Source organism: Dreissena polymorpha, chromosome 2, assembly GCF_020536995.1.
Source record: "Dreissena polymorpha isolate Duluth1 chromosome 2, UMN_Dpol_1.0, whole genome shotgun sequence".
Classification (NCBI taxonomy): domain Eukaryota; kingdom Metazoa; phylum Mollusca; class Bivalvia; order Myida; family Dreissenidae; genus Dreissena; species Dreissena polymorpha.
Window position 1 is genome coordinate 39,641,484 of NC_068356.1, and position 24,539 is coordinate 39,666,022.

General features: G+C 41.1%; 1 protein-coding gene across 1 annotated transcript in view; it reads right to left on the minus strand.

Annotated features, from left to right (window-relative positions):
- The window catches only part of LOC127866677 (COP9 signalosome complex subunit 1-like), a 42,273-nt gene that overhangs the window by 9,774 nt on the left and 7,960 nt on the right, over window positions 1–24,539 (minus strand). Inside the window, exons 4-9 of the mRNA XM_052407416.1 lie at window positions 22,717–22,878; window positions 5,834–5,969; window positions 5,468–5,545; window positions 3,820–3,957; window positions 1,696–1,790; window positions 1,020–1,125 (exon numbers count right to left, since the gene is read on the minus strand). Of these exons, the coding sequence (XP_052263376.1) occupies window positions 1,020–1,125; window positions 1,696–1,790; window positions 3,820–3,957; window positions 5,468–5,545; window positions 5,834–5,969; window positions 22,717–22,878 (715 nt within the window). The remainder of the gene's footprint in view (window positions 1–1,019; window positions 1,126–1,695; window positions 1,791–3,819; window positions 3,958–5,467; window positions 5,546–5,833; window positions 5,970–22,716; window positions 22,879–24,539) is intronic.

The following is a 24,539-nucleotide window of genomic DNA, read 5'->3' on the forward strand; positions in this document are numbered from 1 at the left end:
TAGTGTACAGTCTGACATTAATCTCTCTACATACTACATTGTATTGTACAGTCTGACATTAATCTCTCTACATACTACATTGTATTGTACAGTCTGACATTAATCTCTCTACATACTACATTGTATTGTACAGTCTGACATTAATCTCTCTACATACTACATTGTATTGTACAGTCTGACATTAATCTATCTACAAGGAAGCATACTACATTGTATTGTACAGTCTGACATTAATCTCTCTACATACTACATTGTATTGTACAGTCTGACATTAATCTCTCTACATACTACATTGTATTGTACAGTCTGACATTAATCTCTCTACATACTACATTGTATTGTACAGTCTGACATTAATCTCTCTACATACTACATTGTATTGTACAGTCTGACATTAATCTCTCTACAAGGAAGCATACTACATTGTATTGTACAGTCTGACATTAATCTCTCTACATACTACATTGTATTGTACAGTCTGACATTAATCTCTCTACATACTACATTGTATTGTACAGTCTGACATTAATCTCTCTACATACTACATTGTATTGTACAGTCTGACATTAATCTCTCTACATACTACATTGTATTGTACAGTCTGACATTAATCTCTCTACATACTACATTGTATTGTACAGTCTGACATTAATCTCTCTACATACTACATTGTATTGTACAGTCTGACATTAATCTCTCTACATACTACATTGTATTGTACAGTCTGACATTAATCTCTCTACATACTACATTGTATTGTACAGTCTGACATTAATCTCTCTACATACTACATTGTATTGTACAGTCTGACATTAATCTCTCTTAATGCAAAAGCATGCTTTAATCAGGATATGTTTTCCTCTATAGATATTTACATTTCAAGGAAACATTCCATTTTTACCCAAGCCTAACTTTTTTTAATATATAAATAAGCCCATTTTTTCCCACAAATTGTGCATGCCAGTTAAAAGGAGGATATCAGATGAAAATGAAACAATGAGCTTATCTGTGATACTTACTTTAATTTCATCTAACAATTTTAGACAGGAAGCATAATTGGATTCGTTAAATTTGTGTATGATATCACGAAGTTGTGGCTCCAGTTCCAGGAATAACTTGAAAGAACTGAAACACAACAAGACATATGGGCCATGCTCTGTGAAAAGGGGGATAAATGCATGTGCATAAACTGTTGTCCCAGATAACCCTGACACTTCCGCCTTAACTAGAATTTTGCTAAGAAGATACTTTATTATCATGTAAACACAGCTAACAAATAAGCTAACAGCAAGTTAATAAGGTAGCACCTTTTGATAATATTTCAATAGGCATGTAATTAATTCATGTAATTAATTCAAACACATTTTTTCAATTTTTTGTATGTGCTGTGCTCTAAGAAAATGGGGCTTAGTGCATGACCATTAAGGAGAGCAGTCTGAACAGGCTAATCAGACGACACTTTCCACCTTGACTGAATTTTCGTCAAGACTAGACTCTCTTGAAATGTAAAATTCAATACAAGCAGAAAGTGTCGTCCCTGATAAGCCTGTACCCACTGCTAATCTGGGACAATACTTTATGCACATGTGTAAGTCATGTTTTCCCAGAAGGCAACTCATACAAATTTTGTTTAGACAAACAAAGGTATAAATGATTTAATTCAAGCAAAAATATTTGTAATGACTGCTATGATACCTGCTGGATATAACATGGCTCTGTAGCTCCTGTCGGTCAAACGATGCCAGTGCACACAATGCACCATACGTGGCCACGTCATGTGGTGACAGCAACTGAAAGTTAAAGCACTCAGAACATGGCTTTTCTGTTGAAACATATGAACCAAGTGGTGCAAAAATAGTTATTCTGCCAAATGTGGCCTACATAGCTCCAGACCAGACTCGCATTTGCACAGTCTGGTTAGGACATACCCTATCCTGTGTGAGATATAAGGTCATGAAAGGTTTCGTGGTCTTGTTGGCAACATAATGACTCCTTATAACATGATTCTGAACATAGCGGCAGCTCCGCTGTTCCGACAAGTCCTTATTCCAATTTTCACATGTCTCATATCACGAGCAACACGGTTTGGATCTGTTGGAGCTTCTCTAAGGATCTATATAAAGGCCCATTTTCTGATGACGCAGCTCACATTTAAAGCTACACTGTTTGAACCTGTCCTTAGGCCCATTTTCTCACCATGCCACTCATATAAGCTTCTGCTTATCAGATAACCTATCTTATGAAAAACAACTTACAGTTACCGTAAAACGTTGTGCATAAGGCGCACATTTTTACCCCAAAATTTAATTTTCAAAACTTGATGCGTGTTATGCACAACTACAGCCATGCCAAGACATTTTTTCCCTGTCAGTTACCCAGTTACGGTAACTCGCATCATTCTGTTCCCCATTGTTTTAACTGTAACTATGTTAATAATTGTGTTATATTTACGATCTGAATATAGATGGACAAACGTTACAAAGTTAACATTAATATTTTCTATCTTTTTCAGGTACATACAGAGCATTGAAATCAAATAAATTTGAAGAAGAAAAGAAAAACAAGGAAGCCATTTTTATTTAAACTTTATTGTTTTTTTCCACAATATTATACCCTACTGTACTAGGTTTACACAATTTATTTGGGGGCACTTGTCGCTTTACAATAGTATGTCGGCAAGGTCTTTCCCGATATATTTATTATTATTTTTCTTGCTTTTCAAATGTGTTAATAAAATTGATGTTGTGTTTGTTTACACATTTTCATACGTCTTGTCAAGATTGGGGTTGTGATTATCGAGCAATTTGCGTCACCTGTTAAGTTTTGTGTAGCTGGGCTATTATCAAAACATGCGAACCGGTAAACGACTTCTCACCTCCATTGTTTGTTTAATGCCGGTAATGTCAGTAATGGTGTTGAGAAGTTTGAGTCGTTAAAGTCTCCTGTCAATTATAGATGCTTGAAAAGAACGCGTGAGATGGGAAATGTAAATAAAATACGCGGTTGTGAATTAGTCATGTGTCAATAACCCCGTGCCAATACCAATAAAAAATTTCAGTGTCTTAGTTATACCAAGCACACTAATCGGTCCGCAATGTGTACTCCTCCACAATAAAATGGTGGACAGTTACTTCGGAGACTTATGATGAAAACCTCGATGGTATCCCTGTGGAAATTGTGCATTTCATGCATAATTTATTTAAATCGAAACATTTACGCGTAATATTATAGTTTAAAAAACACACACAAACAAGTTGTATCTTTATCGTTATCGTCTTTAAGATAATTAATTATTGAAAAATAAAATAACACGTGAGATCGGCAATATAAAAAAAACGATTTTCAGTGAGCCTACGGTACGGAAACTTTTTTTCCCGATTTTTTTGCTTCAAAAAGTAGATGCGCGTTATACATAAATGCGCGTTATACACAGCGTTTTACAGTACTTTAATTTTCAAACCTACATATAAATTTGCAGGAATTTATGTCAAGAATTAAGGTGTATCCAAAATACCGGTAGCTTTCCCTAAGAAAAGGACTCTTATTCACAAAGCTGCTCAAGATTTATTTATGGTTAGGAACCTGACTCATGGATAGGTCTTTTTATATATAATGTTTTAAACCAATACATATTGCTACTATGCACTTAACCATTTTGTAAAATGAAATATTTTTTATTTTACACACAAAAACTTGACCTTAAGTTAAGATTTATGACCAACCAAGAGCAACGGACTAATAGCAGTAGAAGCAATACAAACACTAGAACATTTTCATATCTGAAAATACACAAACACATAGAAATAGAGTGTTGCTTACCTCTGGAAAATCACAGTGATCAAAGCTTGCTAAAAGGAAGTATTTAGCAGCAGATTTGTATTTCTTTGTGGCCAGGTCTGCAAGTCCGGCCGCACAGCGCAGGCGGGTCAGGACAGTCTGCCCTCCATCCTTGCCATGCTGGGAGATACAACAAGGTCACCTCAGAATACACATAAACTGCATATACATGTGTAGCCTGTTATCTAATAAATTTGAGCCTTGCATTGCGAAAACAGGCTTAATGCATGTGCATGAAGTGTTGTCCAAGATCAGCCTGTCCAGTCTGCACAGGCTAATAAGGGACAACACTTATCATCTAATCTGGATTTTCGAAAAAAATAAATATTTAGATTGATGTTTTTTATTATATTTTCATTCTCATACAGTTTTATACAATATAAGAAATGATCTTTATTAGTTGCCAGATCGTGAACATACGGCTAACAGATTAAACAGATGTCATTGTTGCCCATGGGATTTTGTCAAAGTAACTTTGATATGGCTGGGGAAAAGAAATATATACACAAGTTCGCTTTGAATGAAACATTAAACCCTTAATTGTGTGAATAAATGCAGACCTTACCAACATTTGAGCTGCGTTCTTAGAAACTGGATTTACGCCTTCTGCACAGACTAATTCTGACACACATGAAATTTTATATTAAAAGGAGGTCTCTTCTAAACAAAAACTAGATTAGATGGAAAGTATTGTCCCTAATTAGCATGTGCTGATTGCACAAGCTAATCTGGGTAAACAATATATGCACATGCCTTAAGGTCAGATTTGCCAGATTGCAGCTCATATGGTGCCTACCTCTGAGACTTCTGGTGTACTCTCTGCCTTGTTCATGTAACTCTTACCTCTGAGACTTCTGGTGTACTCTCTGCCTTGTTCACGTAACTCTTACCTCTGAGACTTCTGGTATACTCTCTGCCTTGTTCACGTTACTCTTAACTCTGAGACTTCTGGTGTTCTCTCTGCCTTGTTCATGTAACTCTTACCTCTGAGACTTCTGGTGTACTCTCTGCCTTGTTCATGTAACTTACCTCTGAGACTTCTGGTGTACTCTCTGCCTTGTTCATGTAACTTACCTCTGAGACTTCTGGTGTACTCTCTGCCTTGTTCATGTAACTTACCTCTGAGACTTCTGGTGTACTCTCTGCCTTGTTCATGTAACTCTTACCTCTGAGACTTCTGGTGTACTCTCTGCCTTGTTCACGTAACTCTTAACTCTGAGACTTCCGGTGTACTCTCTGCCTTGTTCACGTAACTCTTACCTCTGAGACTTCTGGTGTACTCTCTGCCTTGTTCATGTAACTTACCTCTAAGACTTCTGGTGTACTCTCTGCCTTGTTCATGTAACTCTTACCTCTGATACTTCTGGTGTACTCTCTGCCTTGTTCATGTAACTTACCTCTGAGACTTCCGGTGTACTCTCTGCCTTGTTCATGTAACTCTTAACTCTGAGACTTCCGGTGTACTCTCTGCCTTGTTCACGTAACTCTTACCTCTGAGATTTCTGGTGTTCTCTCTGCCTTGTTCACGTAACTCTTACTTCTGAGACTTCTGGTGTACTCTCTGCCTTGTTCATGTAACTCTTACCTCTGATACTTCTGGTGTACTCTCTGCCTTGTTCATGTAACTTACCTCTGAGACTTCTGGTGTACTTTCTGCCTTGTTTACGTAACTCTGTACGTGGGACCAGTTCTGGAGGTACACGCTCACCTACAGAATACATACACAGTGATACTTCAGCTATACCAACAGGAGAAAAACATTATTATACAATGTGATTTGATTATAAATAATAAAAATTCAGATACATAAAGAACAGAAGATAAAATACAGAAATTACAGATAATTAGATTCATAAATAACAGTTGCTTTTTACAGAGCAACTTGAGAATACAACTTGAGAATACATGCTATTAATACCAACACAAAATTATCCCCAAAAAGATGAATAGTTCATCTTATAGCTATCAATTATTGATCTTTAAGCTAGCAATCTACCTTAATGACATTGAGGCACATGTTGACGACATGTTTAGGGCTGGTACAGTAGTCCCTGGCACGTGAGTAACACTTGAGGGCGTTGCTGAGGTCCCCGCAGTCCAGGTAATGATCACCCAGATCATCATGGCCCCGTCTGTAACAGGGTCACATTGGAAATCATAGTATATGAGATATGTTCAGACTACCAATCTGCAACAGGGTTACAGGGTCAATGACTAATGTCAGTACATGAGATAGCTTCAGCACACCTGTCACAACAGGGTCACAGAGTCAATGAGATATCTCAGTACATGAGATACCTTCAGCACACCTGTCACAACAGGGTCACAGAGTCAATGAGATATCTCAGTACATGAGATACCTTCAGCACACCAGTCACAACAGGGTCACAGAGTCAATGAGAAATCTCAGTACATGAGACAGCTTCAGCACACCAGTCACAACAGGTTCACAGAGTCAATGAGTTATCTCAGTATACATGAGATACCTTCAGCACACCAGTCACAACAGGGTCACAGAGTCAATGAGATATCTCAGTACATGAGATACCTTCAGCACACCTGTCACAACAGGGTCACAGAGTCAATGAGAAATCTCAGTACATGAGATACCTTCAGCACACCTGTCACAGCAGGGTCACAGAGTCAATGAGATATCTCAGTACATGAGCAGGGTTGTCATTATTAACGGATTGCCGATCGAATTCATCGGTTAAAATCGCCAGAAAATCAGTTGTTTTTCCTGAATCTTTAAAATTGCTATCGGAAGTTTTGATCACGCAAACCGACAATAATTGACGAGGAATAACCGTAGTATAGTAGAGCGACGCCCATTCAGTCAGTCCATTTACTCCACCTAAGAGCTACTGTTTTCAATGAATTTCTCAGCGAGTGCCCAATATTGATTTTTCCACCTGTCAATCAAATTCTTCTTGGTAAGCACGTCAACCAATCAGCGCTCAGGCAGCCGAATACACGCCGACCCCCACGTGAAATTGTATCAAATAGCTGTACACTTCACAAATTATTACTGACCGTATCTCAACGAATGTAGCAATGTAGAGCGTAATTTACTTGTTTTTTTAGTTAGAGAAAAGGTTTACACATATTAAAAAATGCTCTTCGATTTTCTACCAAAATAATATATTTTAGCGACCTGTGCGTTACGAAGTTGTTATTCAGCACCTAAATATTAAAGTCCACGCTTTCCCCGAGGAAGAATTAATGACGTGATGTTATACATGAAGTCTTATTTTGGCATGATTTTCCTCTGTGCATGAAAAACACGAGAAATGTGTCTATGTTGCTAGAATTTTCTTAATTTTCCGTGAATTATGAAATCTGGAAATGATTTCGGATAACACATTTAATTATACGCATTTGAAAATACTTCAATTAAATAATGCATTTTGTTATACAAATGGGCATAACACATAATGTAATAAGTAGGTAAATAACGTTTTTTGAGATTGCCAAACTATGCATGTTTATAGGTCTACATGCATGAATGACCTGACAAGTTATATCACGATCCGGAATGAAAAGTACTTGGTAAAATTTAAAGAAAGAAGCGTTTTTATTCTCAGAATTTCACTTTCAGTTTCGCAAACTTTTCTGAAAAGAGGTTCATGTAACAGTTTAGATTGAGTCGTCGATTTGTCGTAATTACTAAATATAAACGATTTTCTATGCTCTCAAATCGCGTCACGTGATTTACGCATGTTAAATGGGAATTCCCTAATCCCACAATTCAATTTGTATATGCACTTGCGTTAAATGGCGGACGACATTCATCGTCAATATTTGCCGTAATTTGGTTTTGAAAAAAAGAAATCGTCATTATACTGGATTATCGAGTAATGGATAGAATTTGAACATGCAAAGATCTATCAATATAATATGTTTTTACATTGTACAGTATACTAAACATATGAAAATCTTAAAATTTCTATTCTTTTTAGACCTCATTTTAACTTTTTATGCTCTGAAAATAGCAGTATTTTGTCCCTAAAATGTCTAGAATTCGTTTTCGGTCGGGGGCCCCCCTGACCCCCTTACCAGGGCCTTGCCCTGGACCTACAAGGGGGCCTTGGCGGCCCCCTTGACCCCCGGCCGAATCGGTTACTTTTCCAAAATAATCCTTTGTTTACAATCATAATGACAACCCTGCATGAGATACCTTCAGCACACCAGTCACAACAGGGTCACAGAGTCAATGAGAAATCTCAGTACATGAGATACCTTCAGCACACCTGTCACAACAGGGTCACAGAGTCAATGAGAAATCTCAGTAGATGAGATAGCTTCAGCACACCTGTCTCAACAGGGTCACAGAGTCAATGAGAAATTTCAGTACATGAGATACCTTCAGCACACCTGTCACAACAGGGTCACAAAGTTCAATGAGAAATCTCAGTAGATGAGATACCTTCAGCACACCTGTCACAACAGGGTCACAGAGTCAATGAGAAATCTCAGTACATGAGATACCTTCAGCACACCTGTCACAACAGGGTCACAGAGTCAATGAGAAATCTCAGTACATGAGATACCTTCAGCACACCTGTCACAATAGCGTCACAGAGTCAATGAGAAATCTCAGTACATGAGATACCTTCAGCACACCTGTCACAACAGTGTCACAAAGTCAATGAGAAATCTCAGTACATGAGATACCTTCAGCACACCTGTCACAACAGGGTCACAGAGTCAATGAGAAATCTCAGTACATGAGATACCTTCAGCACACCTGTCACAACAGGGTCACAAAGTCAATGAGAAATCTCAGTACATGAGATACTTTCAGCACACCAGTCACAACAGGGTCACAGAGTCAATGAGAAATCTCAGTACATGAGATACCTTCAGCACACCAGTCACAACAGCAAGACAACAGGGTCACAGCGTCAATGAGAAATCTCAGTACATGAGATACCTTCAGCATACCTGTCACAACAGGGCCACAGAGTCAATGAGAAATCTCAGTACATGAAATACCTTCAGCACACCTGTCACAACAGGGTCACAGTGTCAATGAGATATCTCAGTACATGAGATACCTTCAGCACACCTGTCACAACAGGGTCACAGAGTCAATGAGATATCTCAGTACATGTGATAGCTTCAGCACACCTGTCACAACAGGGTCACAGAGTCAATGAAAAATCTCAGTACATGAGATACCTTCAGCACACCAGTCACAACAGGGTTACAGAGTCAATGAGAAATCTCAGTACATGAGATACCTTCAGCACACCAGTCACAACAGGGTCACAAAGTCAATGAGAAATCTCAGTACATGAGATACCTTCAGCACACCAGTCACAACAGGGTCACAGAGTCAATGAGAAATCTCAGTACATGAGATACCTTTAGCACACCTGTCACAACAGGGTCACAGAGTCAATGAGAAAACTCAGTACATGAGATACCTTCAGCACACCTGTCACAACAGGGTCACAGAGTCAATGAGAAATCTCAGTACATGAGATACCTTCAGCACACCAGTCACAACAGGGTCACAGAGTCAATGAGATATCTCAGTACATGAGATACCTTCAGCACACCAGTCACAACAGGGTCACAGAGTCAATGAGAAATCTCAGTACATGAGAAACATTCAGCACACCAGTCACAACAGCAAGACAACAGGGTCACAGAGTCAATGAGATATCTCAGTACATGAGATACCTTCAGCACACCAGTCACAACAGGGTCACAGAGTCAATGAGAAATCTCAGTACATGAGATACCTTCAGCACACCTGTCACAACAGGGTCACAGAGTCAATGAGATATCTCAGTACATGAGATACCTTCAGCACACCAGTCACAACAGGGTCACAGAGTCAATGAGAAATATCAGTACATGAGATACCTTCAGCACACCAGGGTCACAGAGTCAATGAGAAATCTCAGTACATGAGATACCTTCAGCACACCAGTTACAACAGGGTCACAGAGTCAATGAGAAATCTCAGTACATGAGATACCTTCAGCACACCAGTCACAACAGGGTCACAGAGTCAATGAGAAATCTCAGTACATGAGATACCTTCAGCACACCAGTCACAACAGCAAGACAACAGGGTCACAGAGTCAATGAGAAATCTCAGTACATGAGATACCTTCAGCACACCAGTCACAACAGTGTCACAGAGTCAATGAGAAATCTCAGTACATGAGATACCTTCAGCACACCAGTCACAACAGGGTCACAGAGTCAATGAGAAATCTCAGTACATGAGATACCTTCAGCACACCTGTCACAACAGGGTCACAGAGTCAATGAGAAATCTCAGTACATGAGATAGCTTCAGCACACCAGTCACAACAGGGTCACAGAGTCAATGAGATATCTCAGTACATGAGATAGCTTCAGCACACCTATGACAACAGGGTCACAGAGTCAATGAGATATCTCAGTACATGTGATAGCTTCAGCACACCTGTCACAACAGGGTCACAGAGTCAATGAGAAATCTCAGTACATGAGATGCCTTCAGCACACCTGTCACAACAGGGTCACAGAGTCAATGAGATATCTCAGTACATGAGATACCTTCAGCACACCTGTCACAACAGGGTCACAGAGTCAATGAGATATCTCAGTACATGAGATACCTTCAGCACACCAGTCACAACATGGTCACAGAGTCAATGAGAAATCTCAGTACATGAGACAGCTTCAGCACACCAGTCACAACAGGGTCACAGAGTCAATGAGATATCTCAGTACATGAGATACCTTCAGCACACCAGTCACAACAGGGTCACAGAGTCAATGAGATATCTCAGTACATGAGATACCTTCAGCACACCAGTCACAACAGGGTCACAGAGTCAATGAGATATCTCAGTACATGAGATACATTCAGCACACCTGTCACAACAGGGTCACAGAGTCAATGAGAAATCTCAGTAGATGAGATACCTTCAGCACACCTGTCACAACAGGGTCACAATGTCAATGAGAAATCTCAGTACATGAGATACCTTCAGCACACCTGTCACAACAGGGTCACAGAGTCAATGAGAAATCTCAGTACATGAGATACCTTCAGCACACCTGTCACAACAGGGTCACAAAGTCAATGAGAAATCTCAGTACATGAGATACATTCAGCACACCTGTCACAACAGGGTCACAAAGTCAATGAGAAATCTCAGTACATGAGATACCTTCAGCACACCTGTCACAACAGGGTCACAGAGTCAATGAGAAATCTCAGTACATGAGATACCTTCAGCACACCTGTCACAACAGGGTCACAAAGTCAATGAGAAATCTCAGTACATGAGATACCTTCAGCACACCAGTCACAACAGGGTCACAGAGTCAATGAGAAATCTCAGTACATGAGATACCTTCAGCACACCAGTCACAACAGCAAGACAACAGGGTCACAGAGTCAATGAGAAATCTCAGTACATGAGATACCTTCAGCACACCAGTCACAACAGGGTAACAAAGTCAATGAGAAATCTCAGTACATGAGATACCTTCAGCACACCAGTCACAACAGCAAGACAACAGGGTCACAGAGTCAATGAGAAATCTCAGTACATGAGATACCTTCAGCACAACTGTCACAACAGGGTCACAGAGTCAAAGAGAAATCTCAGTACATGAGATACCTTCAGCACACCTGCCACAACAGGGTCACAGAGTCAATGAGATATCTCAGTACATGAGATACCTTCAGCACACCTGTCACAACAGGGTCACAGAGTGAGATATCTCAGTACATGTGATAGCTTCAGCACACCAGTCACAACAGGGTCACAGAGTCAATGAGAAATCTCAGTACATGAGATACCATCAGCACACCAGTCACAACAGGGTCACAGAGTCAATGAGAAATCTCAGTACATGAGATACCTTCAGCACACCAGTCACAACAGGGTCACAAAGTCAATGAGAAATCTCAGTACATGAGATACCTTCAGCACACCAGTCACAACAGGGTCACAGAGTCAATGAGAAATCTCAGTACATGAGATACCTTTAGCACACCTGTCACAACAGGGTCACAGAGTCAATGAGAAATCTCAGTACATGAGATACCTTCAGCACACCTGTCACAACAGGGTCACAGAGTCAATGAGATATCTCAGTACATGAGATACCTTCAGCACACCAGTCACAACAGGGTCACAGAGTCAATGAGATATCTCAGTACATGAGATACTTTCAGCACACCTGTCACAACAGGGTCACAGAGTCAATGAGAAATCTCAGTACATGTGATAGCTTAAGCACACCAGTCACAACAGGGTCACAGAGTCAATGAGAAATCTCAGTACATGAGATACCTTCAGCACACCTGTCACAACAGGGTCACAGAGTCAATGAGATATCTCAGTACATGAGATACCTTCAGCACACCTGTCACAACAGGGTCACAGAGTCAATGAGATATCTCAGTACATGAGATACCTTTAGCACACCTGTCACAACAGGGTCACAGAGTCAATGAGATATCTCAGTACATGTGATAGCTTCAGCACACCAGTCACAACAGGGTCACAGAGTCAATGAGAAATCTCAGTACATGAGATACCTTCAGCACACCAGTCACAACAGGGTCACAGAGTCAATGAGAAATCTCAGTACATGAGATACCTTCAGCACACCTGTCACAACAGGGTCACAGAGTCAATGAGAAATCTCAGTACATGAGATACCTTCAGCACACCTGTCACAACAGGGTCACAGAGTCAATGAGAAATCTCAGTACATGAGATACCTTCAGCACACCAGTCACAACAGGGTCACAGAGTCAATGAGAAATCTCAGTACATGAGATACCTTCAGCACACCTGTCACAACAGGGTCACAGAGTCAATGAGAAATCTCAGTACATGAGATACCTACAGCACATCAGTCACAACAGGGTCACAGAGTCAATGAGAAATCTCAGTACATGAGATACCTTCAGGTCACCAGTCACAACAGGGTCACAGAGTCAATGAGAAATCTCAGTACATGAGATACCTTCAGCACACCTGTCACAACAGGGTCACAGAGTCAATTACTAATGTCAGTACATGAGATACCTTCAGCACACCAGTCACAACAGGGTCCCAGAGTCAATGAGAAATCTCGGTACATGAGATACCTTCAGCACACCTGTCAAAACAGGGTCACAGAGTCAAGAAGATATCTCAGTACATGAGATACCTTCAGCACACCAGTCACAACAGGGTCACAGAGTCAATGAGAAATCTCAGTACATGAGATACCTTCAGCACACCAGTCACAACAGGGTCACAAAGTCAAGGAGATATCTCAGTACATGAGATACCTTCAGCACACCTGTCACAACAGGGTCACAGAGTCAATGAGATATCTCAGTACATGAGATACCTTCAGCACACCAGTCACAACAGGGTCACAGAGTCAATGAGATATCTCAGTACATGAGATACTTTCAGCACACCTGTCACAACAGGGTCACAGAGTCAATGAGATATTTCAGTACATGAGATACCTTCAGCACACCAGTCACAACAGGGTCACAAAGTCAATGAGAAATCTCAGTACATGAGATACCTTCAGCACACCAGTCACAACAGCAAGACAACAGGGTCACAGAGTCAATGAGATATCTCAGTACATGAGATAACTTCAGCACACCAGTCACAACAGGGTCACAGAGTCAATGAGAAATCTCAGTACATGTGATAGCTTAAGCACACCAGTCACAACAGGGTCACAGAGTCAATGAGAAATCTCAGTACATGAGATACCTTCAGCACACCTGTCACAACAGGGTCACAGAGTCAATGAGAAATCTCAGTACATGAGATACCTTCAGCACACCTGTCACAACAGGGTCACAGAGTCAATGAGAAATCTCAGTACATGAGATACCTTCAGCACACCAGTCACAACAGGGTCACAGAGTCAATGAGAAATCTCAGTACATGAGATACCTTCAGCACACCTGTCACAACAGGGTCACAGAGTCAATGAGAAATCTCAGTACATGAGATACCTACAGCACACCAGTCACAACAGGGTCACAGAGTCAATGAGATATCTCAGTACATGAGATAGCTTCAGCACACCTATGACAACAGGGTCACAGAGTCAATGAGATATCTCAGTACATGAGATAGCTTCAGCACACCTGTCACAACAGGGTCACAGAGTCAATGAGATATCTCAGTACATGTGATAGCTTCAGCACACCAGTCACAACAGGGTCACAGAGTCAATGAGAAATCTCAGTACATGAGATGCCTTCAGCACACCTGTCACAACAGGGTCACAGAGTCAATGAGATATCTCAGTACATGAGATACCTTCAGCACACCTGTCACAACAGGGTCACAGAGTCAATGAGATATCTCAGTACATGAGATACCTTCAGCACACCAGTCACAACATGGTCACAGAGTCAATGAGAAATCTCAGTACATGAGACAGCTTCAGCACACCAGTCACAACAGGGTCACAGAGTCAATGAGATATCTCAGTACATGAGATACCTTCAGCACACCAGTCACAACAGGGTCACAGAGTCAATGAGATATCTCAGTACATGAGATACCTTCAGCACACCAGTCACAACAGGGTCACAGAGTCAATGAGATATCTCAGTACATGAGATACATTCAGCACACCTGTCACAACAGGGTCACAGAGTCAATGAGAAATCTCAGTAGATGAGATACCTTCAGCACACCTGTCACAACAGGGTCACAATGTCAATGAGAAATCTCAGTACATGAGATACCTTCAGCACACCTGTCACAACAGGGTCACAGAGTCAATGAGAAATCTCAGTACATGAGATACCTTCAGCACACCTGTCACAACAGGGTCACAAAGTCAATGAGAAATCTCAGTACATGAGATACATTCAGCACACCTGTCACAACAGGGTCACAAAGTCAATGAGAAATCTCAGTACATGAGATACCTTCAGCACACCTGTCACAACAGGGTCACAGAGTCAATGAGAAATCTCAGTACATGAGATACCTTCAGCACACCTGTCACAACAGGGTCACAAAGTCAATAAGAAATCTCAGTACATGAGATACCTTCAGCACACCAGTCACAACAGGGTCACAGAGTCAATGAGAAATCTCAGTACATGAGATACCTTCAGCACACCAGTCACAACAGCAAGACAACAGGGTCACAGAGTCAATGAGAAATCTCAGTACATGAGATACCTTCAGCACACCAGTCACAACAGGGTAACAAAGTCAATGAGAAATCTCAGTACATGAGATACCTTCAGCACACCAGTCACAACAGCAAGACAACAGGGTCACAGAGTCAATGAGAAATCTCAGTACATGAGATACCTTCAGCACAACTGTCACAACAGGGTCACAGAGTCAAAGAGAAATCTCAGTACATGAGATACCTTCAGCACACCTGCCACAACAGGGTCACAGAGTCAATGAGATATCTCAGTACATGAGATACCTTCAGCACACCTGTCACAACAGGGTCACAGAGTGAGATATCTCAGTACATGTGATAGCTTCAGCACACCAGTCACAACAGGGTCACAGAGTCAATGAGAAATCTCAGTACATGAGATACCATCAGCACACCAGTCACAACAGGGTCACAGAGTCAATGAGAAATCTCAGTACATGAGATACCTTCAGCACACCAGTCACAACAGGGTCACAAAGTCAATGAGAAATCTCAGTACATGAGATACCTTCAGCACACCAGTCACAACAGGGTCACAGAGTCAATGAGAAATCTCAGTACATGAGATACCTTTAGCACACCTGTCACAACAGGGTCACAGAGTCAATGAGAAATCTCAGTACATGAGATACCTTCAGCACACCTGTCACAACAGGGTCACAGAGTCAATGAGATATCTCAGTACATGAGATACCTTCAGCACACCAGTCACAACAGGGTCACAGAGTCAATGAGATATCTCAGTACATGAGATACTTTCAGCACACCTGTCACAACAGGGTCACAGAGTCAATGAGAAATCTCAGTACATGTGATAGCTTAAGCACACCAGTCACAACAGGGTCACAGAGTCAATGAGAAATCTCAGTACATGAGATACCTTCAGCACACCTGTCACAACAGGGTCACAGAGTCAATGAGATATCTCAGTACATGAGATACCTTCAGCACACCTGTCACAACAGGGTCACAGAGTCAATGAGATATCTCAGTACATGAGATACCTTTAGCACACCTGTCACAACAGGGTCACAGAGTCAATGAGATATCTCAGTACATGTGATAGCTTCAGCACACCAGTCACAACAGGGTCACAGAGTCAATGAGAAATCTCAGTACATGAGATACCTTCAGCACACCTGTCACAACAGGGTCACAGAGTCAATGAGAAATCTCAGTACATGAGATACCTTCAGCACACCAGTCACAACAGGGTCACAGAGTCAATGAGAAATCTCAGTACATGAGATACCTTCAGCACACCAGTCACAACAGGGTCACAGAGTCAATGAGAAATCTCAGTACATGAGATACCTTCAGCACACCTGTCACAACAGGGTCACAGAGTCAATGAGAAATCTCAGTACATGAGATACCTTCAGCACACCTGTCACAACAGGGTCACAGAGTCAATGAGAAATCTCAGTACATGAGATACCTTCAGCACACCAGTCACAACAGGGTCACAGAGTCAATGAGAAATCTCAGTACATGAGATACCTTCAGCACACCTGTCACAACAGGGTCACAGAGTCAATGAGAAATCTCAGTACATGAGATACCTACAGCACATCAGTCACAACAGGGTCACAGAGTCAATGAGAAATCTCAGTACATGAGATACCTTCAGGTCACCAGTCACAACAGGGTCACAGAGTCAATGAGAAATCTCAGTACATGAGATACCTTCAGCACACCTGTCACAACAGGGTCACAGAGTCAATTACTAATGTCAGTACATGAGATACCTTCAGCACACCAGTCACAACAGGGTCCCAGAGTCAATGAGAAATCTCGGTACATGAGATACCTTCAGCACACCTGTCAAAACAGGGTCACAGAGTCAAGAAGATATCTCAGTACATGAGATACCTTCAGCACACCAGTCACAACAGGGTCACAGAGTCAATGAGAAATCTCAGTACATGAGATACCTTCAGCACACCAGTCACAACAGGGTCACAAAGTCAAGGAGATATCTCAGTACATGAGATACCTTCAGCACACCTGTCACAACAGGGTCACAGAGTCAATGAGATATCTCAGTACATGAGATACCTTCAGCACACCAGTCACAACAGGGTCACAGAGTCAATGAGATATCTCAGTACATGAGATACTTTCAGCACACCTGTCACAACAGGGTCACAGAGTCAATGAGATATTTCAGTACATGAGATACCTTCAGCACACCAGTCACAACAGGGTCACAAAGTCAATGAGAAATCTCAGTACATGAGATACCTTCAGCACACCAGTCACAACAGCAAGACAACAGGGTCACAGAGTCAATGAGATATCTCAGTACATGAGATAACTTCAGCACACCAGTCACAACAGGGTCACAGAGTCAATGAGATATCTCAGTACATGAGATACCTTCAGCACACCAGTCACAACAGGGTCACAGAGTCAATGAGATATCTCAGTACATGAGATACCTTCAGCACACCAGTCACAACAGGGTCACAGAGTAAATGAGAAATCTCAGTACATGAGATACCTTCAGCACACCAGGCACAACAGCAAGACAACAGGGTCACAGAGTCAATGAGAAATCTCAGTACATGAGATACCTTCAGCACACCAGGCACAACAGCAAGACAACAGGGTCACAGAGTCAATGAGAAATCTCAGTACATGAGATACCTTCAGCACACCAGTCACAACAGGGTCACAGAGTCAATGAGAAATCTCAGTACATGAGATACCTTCAGCACACCTGTCACAACAGGGTCACAGAGTCAATGAGATATCTTAGTACATGAGATACCTTCAGCACACCAGTCACAACAGGGTCACAGAGTCAATGAGAAATCTCAGTACATGAGATACCTTCAGCACACCAGTCACAACAGGGTCACAGAGTCAATGAGAAATCTCAGTAGATGAGATACCTTCAGCACACCTGTCACAACAGGGTCACAATGTCAATGAGAAATCTCAGTACATGAGATACCTTCAGCACACCTGTCACAACAGGGTCACAGAGTCAATGAGAAATCTCAGTACATGAGATACCTTCAGCACACCTGTCACAACAGGGTCACAAAGTCAATGAGAAATCTCAGTACATGAGATACATTCAGCACACCTGTCACAACAGGGTCACAAAGTCAATGAGAAATCTCAGTACATGAGATACCTTCAGCACACCTGTCACAACAGGGTCACAGAGTCAATGAGAAATCTCAGTACATGAGATACCTTCAGCACACCTGTCACAACAGGGTCACAAAGTCAATAAGAAATCTCAGTACATGAGATACCTTCAGCACACCAGTCACAACAGGGTCACAGAGTCAATGAGAAATCTCAGTACATGAGATACCTTCAGCACACCAGTCACAACAGCAAGACAACAGGGTCACAGAGTCAATGAGAAATCTCAGTACATGAGATACCTTCAGCACACCAGTCACAACAGGGTAACAAAGTCAATGAGAAATCTCAGTACATGAGATACCTTCAGCACACCAGTCACAACAGCAAGACAACAGGGTCACAGAGTCAATGAGAAATCTCAGTACATGAGATACCTTCAGCACAACTGTCACAACAGGGTCACAGAGTCAAAGAGAAATCTCAGTACATGAGATACCTTCAGCACACCTGCCACAACAGGGTCACAGAGTCAATGAGATATCTCAGTACATGAGATACCTTCAGCACACCTGTCACAACAGGGTCACAGAGTGAGATATCTCAGTACATGTGATAGCTTCAGCACACCAGTCACAACAGGGTCACAGAGTCAATGAGAAATCTCAGTACATGAGATACCATCAGCACACCAGTCACAACAGGGTCACAGAGTCAATGAGAAATCTCAGTACATGAGATACCTTCAGCACACCAGTCACAACAGGGTCACAAAGTCAATGAGAAATCTCAGTACATGAGATACCTTCAGCACACCAGTCACAACAGGGTCACAGAGTCAATGAGAAATCTCAGTACATGAGATACCTTTAGCACACCTGTCACAACAGGGTCACAGAGTCAATGAGAAATCTCAGTACATGAGATACCTTCAGCACACCTGTCACAACAGGGTCACAGAGTCAATGAGATATCTCAGTACATGAGATACCTTCAGCACACCAGTCACAACAGGGTCACAGAGTCAATGAGATATCTCAGTACATGAGATACTTTCAGCACACCTGTCACAACAGGGTCACAGAGTCAATGAGAAATCTCAGTACATGTGATAGCTTAAGCACACCAGTCACAACAGGGTCACAGAGTCAATGAGAAATCTCAGTACATGAGATACCTTCAGCACACCTGTCACAACAGGGTCACAGAGTCAATGAGATATCTCAGTACATGAGATACCTTCAGCACACCTGTCACAACAGGGTCACAGAGTCAATGAGATATCTCAGTACATGAGATACCTTTAGCACACCTGTCACAACAGGGTCACAGAGTCAATGAGATATCTCAGTACATGTGATAGCTTCAGCACACCAGTCACAACAGGGTCACAGAGTCAATGAGAAATCTCAGTACATGAGATACCTTCAGCACACCTGTCACAACAGGGTCACAGAGTCAATGAGAAATCTCAGTACATGAGATACCTTCAGCACACCAGTCACAACAGGGTCACAGAGTCAATGAGAAATCTCAGTACATGAGATACCTTCAGCACACCAGTCACAACAGGGTCACAGAGTCAATGAGAAATCTCAGTACATGAGATACCTTCAGCACACCTGTCACAACAGGGTCACAGAGTCAATGAGAAATCTCAGTACATGAGATACCTTCAGCACACCTGTCACAACAGGGTCACAGAGTCAATGAGAAATCTCAGTACATGAGATACCTTCAGCACACCAGTCACAACAGGGTCACAGAGTCAATGAGAAATCTCAGTACATGAGATACCTTCAGCACACCTGTCACAACAGGGTCACAGAGTCAATGAGAAATCTCAGTACATGAGATACCTACAGCACATCAGTCACAACAGGGTCACAGAGTCAATGAGAAATCTCAGTACATGAGATACCTTCAGGTCACCAGTCACAACAGGGTCACAGAGTCAATGAGAAATCTCAGTACATGAGATACCTTCAGCACACCTGTCACAACAGGGTCACAGAGTCAATTACTAATGTCAGTACATGAGATACCTTCAGCACACCAGTCACAACAGGGTCCCAGAGTCAATGAGAAATCTCGGTACATGAGATACCTTCAGCACACCTGTCAAAACAGGGTCACAGAGTCAAGAAGATATCTCAGTACATGAGATACCTTCAGCACACCAGTCACAACAGGGTCACAGAGTCAATGAGAAATCTCAGTACATGAGATACCTTCAGCACACCAGTCACAACAGGGTCACAAAGTCAAGGAGATATCTCAGTACATGAGATACCTTCAGCACACCTGTCACAACAGGGTCACAGAGTCAATGAGATATCTCAGTACATGAGATACCTTCAGCACACCAGTCACAACAGGGTCACAGAGTCAATGAGATATCTCAGTACATGAGATACTTTCAGCACACCTGTCACAACAGGGTCACAGAGTCAATGAGATATTTCAGTACATGAGATACCTTCAGCACACCAGTCACAACAGGGTCACAAAGTCAATGAGAAATCTCAGTACATGAGATACCTTCAGCACACCAGTCACAACAGCAAGACAACAGGGTCACAGAGTCAATGAGATATCTCAGTACATGAGATAACTTCAGCACACCAGTCACAACAGGGTCACAGAGTCAATGAGATATCTCAGTACATGAGATACCTTCAGCACACCAGTCACAACAGGGTCACAGAGTCAATGAGATATCTCAGTACATGAGATACCTTCAGCACACCAGTCACAACAGGGTCACAGAGTAAATGAGAAATCTCAGTACATGAGATACCTTCAGCACACCAGGCACAACAGCAAGACAACAGGGTCACAGAGTCAATGAGAAATCTCAGTACATGAGATACCTTCAGCACACCAGGCACAACAGCAAGACAACAGGGTCACAGAGTCAATGAGAAATCTCAGTACATGAGATACCTTCAGCACACCAGTCACAACAGGGTCACAGAGTCAATGAGAAATCTCAGTACATGAGATACCTTCAGCACACCTGTCACAACAGGGTCACAGAGTCAATGAGATATCTTAGTACATGAGATACCTTCAGCACACCAGTCACAACAGGGTCACAGAGTCAATGAGAAATCTCAGTACATGAGATACCTTCAGCACACCAGTCACAACAGGGTCACAGAGTCAATGAGATATCTCAGTACATGAGATACCTTCAGCACACCAGTCACAACAGGGTCACAGAGTCAATGAGAAATCTCAGTACATGAGATACCTTCAGCACACCAGTCACAACAGGGTCACAGAGTCAATGAGAAATCTCAGTACATGAGATACCTTCAGCACACCTGTCACAACAGGGTCACAGAGTCAATGAGATATCTTAGTACATGAGATACCTTCAGCACACCTGTCACAACAGGGTCACAGAGTCAATGAGAAATCTCAGTACATGAGATACCTTCAGCACACCTGTCACAACAGGGTCACAGAGTCAATGAGATATCTTAGTACATGAGATACCTTCAGCACACCTGCCACAACAGGGTCACAGAGTCTACATGAGATACCTTCAGCACACCTGTCACAACAGCAAGACTGTAAATGAACCACACTCTGGGAAAACAGGGTTTAATGCATAAGAAGAGTGCAAAAGCTTACATTGTATCTGGGATGAAACATTTCACATATACATTTAGCCCAGTTTTCTGAGAGACCAGCTGAAGACTAATAAGTTTTACTCGTCTATTGAATCAATGCTTTCTAAGACTGAAAATATTTGCTAAATTCTAAGTTTTGTCATTGTGGCGTTTAAATTGGGTTTTATAAAATAATATTTGCGATGTTCTAAACTGAGCTAAACTGTAGCATCTAGTACTGAACATTTCTTTATGAGACACAACAGTTGGGTTTTATTAAGACTAATTCTGAGGGTTTAGAGTGATAAAGTACAATCTTGTATTGAACATTCCTTTACGAGACACAAAAGTTGGGTTTTATTCAGACTAAATTTGAGGGTTGAGAGTGAAGCGGAACTATCTAGTACTGAACATTTCTTTACAAGACACAACAGTTGGGTTTTATTAAGACTAATTTTTAGGGTTGAGAGTGAAACTGAATTATCTTGTACTGAAAATTTCTTTACAAGACAAAACAGATGGGTTTTATTTAGACTAATTTTGAGGGTTTTGAGTGACACAGCACTATCTTGTATTCAACATTCCTTTATGACATGACTGCTTCATGCACAACCTACAATAGGCTGATTGCCATGTAAAATGTTCATTGCCCAAATGTTCTTGTTTTAACCAAGGTCTTAATCAGCAAGAACTGTTAAATTCCCATGTGTAGTTATTTATAACACTTTTCAAAACTAACATCTAATAAAATGAAAATATTACTATATAAAAGCACATTTGTATATGCCAACTTGCTAAAGCAAACTTTAAGTAATACAAAAATTAAACAATATCCAAAGCAAAAAACAGGGACTTTTTACATAGCAGAACTAATTCATTGTGTCTTTTTTAAGTATGAGACGACTAAATCTATTATTTTTCAAATGACGTATGTATAATTAATCAATACATGAACAAGCATTTTCATTGAACTTACCTAATACTCTCCTTGATGGAATTACTTTTATAATTTTTCAAGTCTGTATCTAGTTTTTCTATTTTGAGTGCAGCCTTTTTTGATGTTGTTTCAATCCACTGTGCATCTAGAGGCGTGTTGTTATGCATGGCTCCCACTACAGCATCTGGAAGGCTGGAGTTCCTGTAAATGTCAACAGGTGACATTAACACAGATGAGGTCGTTTAATAAAGTATGCAATTGAAAACAATACACTTTTCATTAATGTTGTATTTGAAATATAAGCCATTGCCACATAGAATTACAAGAGCACCGCCTTGCGGGTGCAGACCGCTCATCTATTTTTCTTTTTAAAGGTGAAGGGACTCTAAATTTCAATCACAAAGGAGGGAGGGGTGGAGTGAAGAGGGGTGTATAGTGTGGGGATGTGGTCATTTATTACATTATCTTCCAAAAATGCGACAAAAATGAAAAAAAAAAATCAAGGGGGGGGGTTGGACGGTATTTCAAAAAAAATAAAATAAAAATAGATATTTGTGTTTTTTAACCGTTAAAAAACAACAAAACACTTGTGGGGTGGGTGGGTGGGAGGTATAGTGTGAGGGTGTGGTGGTCATTTGTGAGATGATCTTAAAAAAAACAACAATGGGGTGGGGGGAAGGGGGGAGGGCGTGGGGGGTGGTTTGGGTGGAGTCTATTGTGGTATGTCAGGTAAGAGTTGTTTTGTCAAAGTATCAATCAAATCTAATCATAAATAAAGAAGTTATGGCAATTTTAGCAAAATTTAAAAATTTTACCTTGAGAGTCAAGGTCATTCAAAGGTCAAGGTAAAATTCAACTTGCAAGGTACAGTAACCTCATGATAGCATGAAAGTGTTTTGAAGTTTGAAAGCAATAGCATTGATACTTTAGAAGTAAGGGGATCGAAACACAAAATTTAACAATATATTCAAAGTTACTAAGTCAAAAAAGGGCCATAATTCCGTAAAAAATGACAACCAGACGTATGCAACTTGTCCCTTTACTGTCCCCTTATGATAGTTTGCGAGTGTTCCAAGTATGAAAGCAATATCTATGATACTTTAGGGGTAACGTGGACCAAAACACAAAACTTAACAACCAAATTTTCAATTTTCTGAGATTAAAGGGCCCATTATTCCGTCCAAATGCCAGTCAGAGTTACATAACTTTGCCTGCACAGTCCCCTTATGATAGTTAGTAAGTGTTGCAAGTATGAAAGCAAAAGCTTTGATACTTAAGGAATAAAATGGACCTAAACACAAAACTTAACCAAAATTTTCAATTTTCTAAGCATAAAAAGGGCACATAATTCTGTCAAAATGCACGCCAGAGTAATCTAACTTTGCCTGCCCAGTCCCCTAATGATAGTAAGTAAGTGTACCAAGTTTGAATGCAATAGCATTGATACTTTCTGAGAAAAGTGGACCTAAACGCAAAACTTAACGGGACGCCGACGCCAAGGTGATGACAATAGCTCATATTTTTTTTTTCAAAAAATAGATGAGCTAAAAATGAGCAGATCTCTGGTAAAACAGGGCTGAATGCATGTGCAGAAAGTATCGTCACAGATTAGCCTGTGCATTTCACGAAGGCTTATCTGAGAATATACTGACCTAGACTAGACCATAACAGCAGACAGTATTGTCCCTAAAGCCTGTGGGGACGGCACAGGCTAATCTGGTACAACAAACATACATTTAGCCAAGTTTTCCAATATAAAAATGTTTAGGAAAGAGGAAGGAAAGTCGGATACAATAATTTCCCAACAAACCAAACAATATATTACATGTTTTACAATATGAAAAAAAAGGGAAAAAGATGGA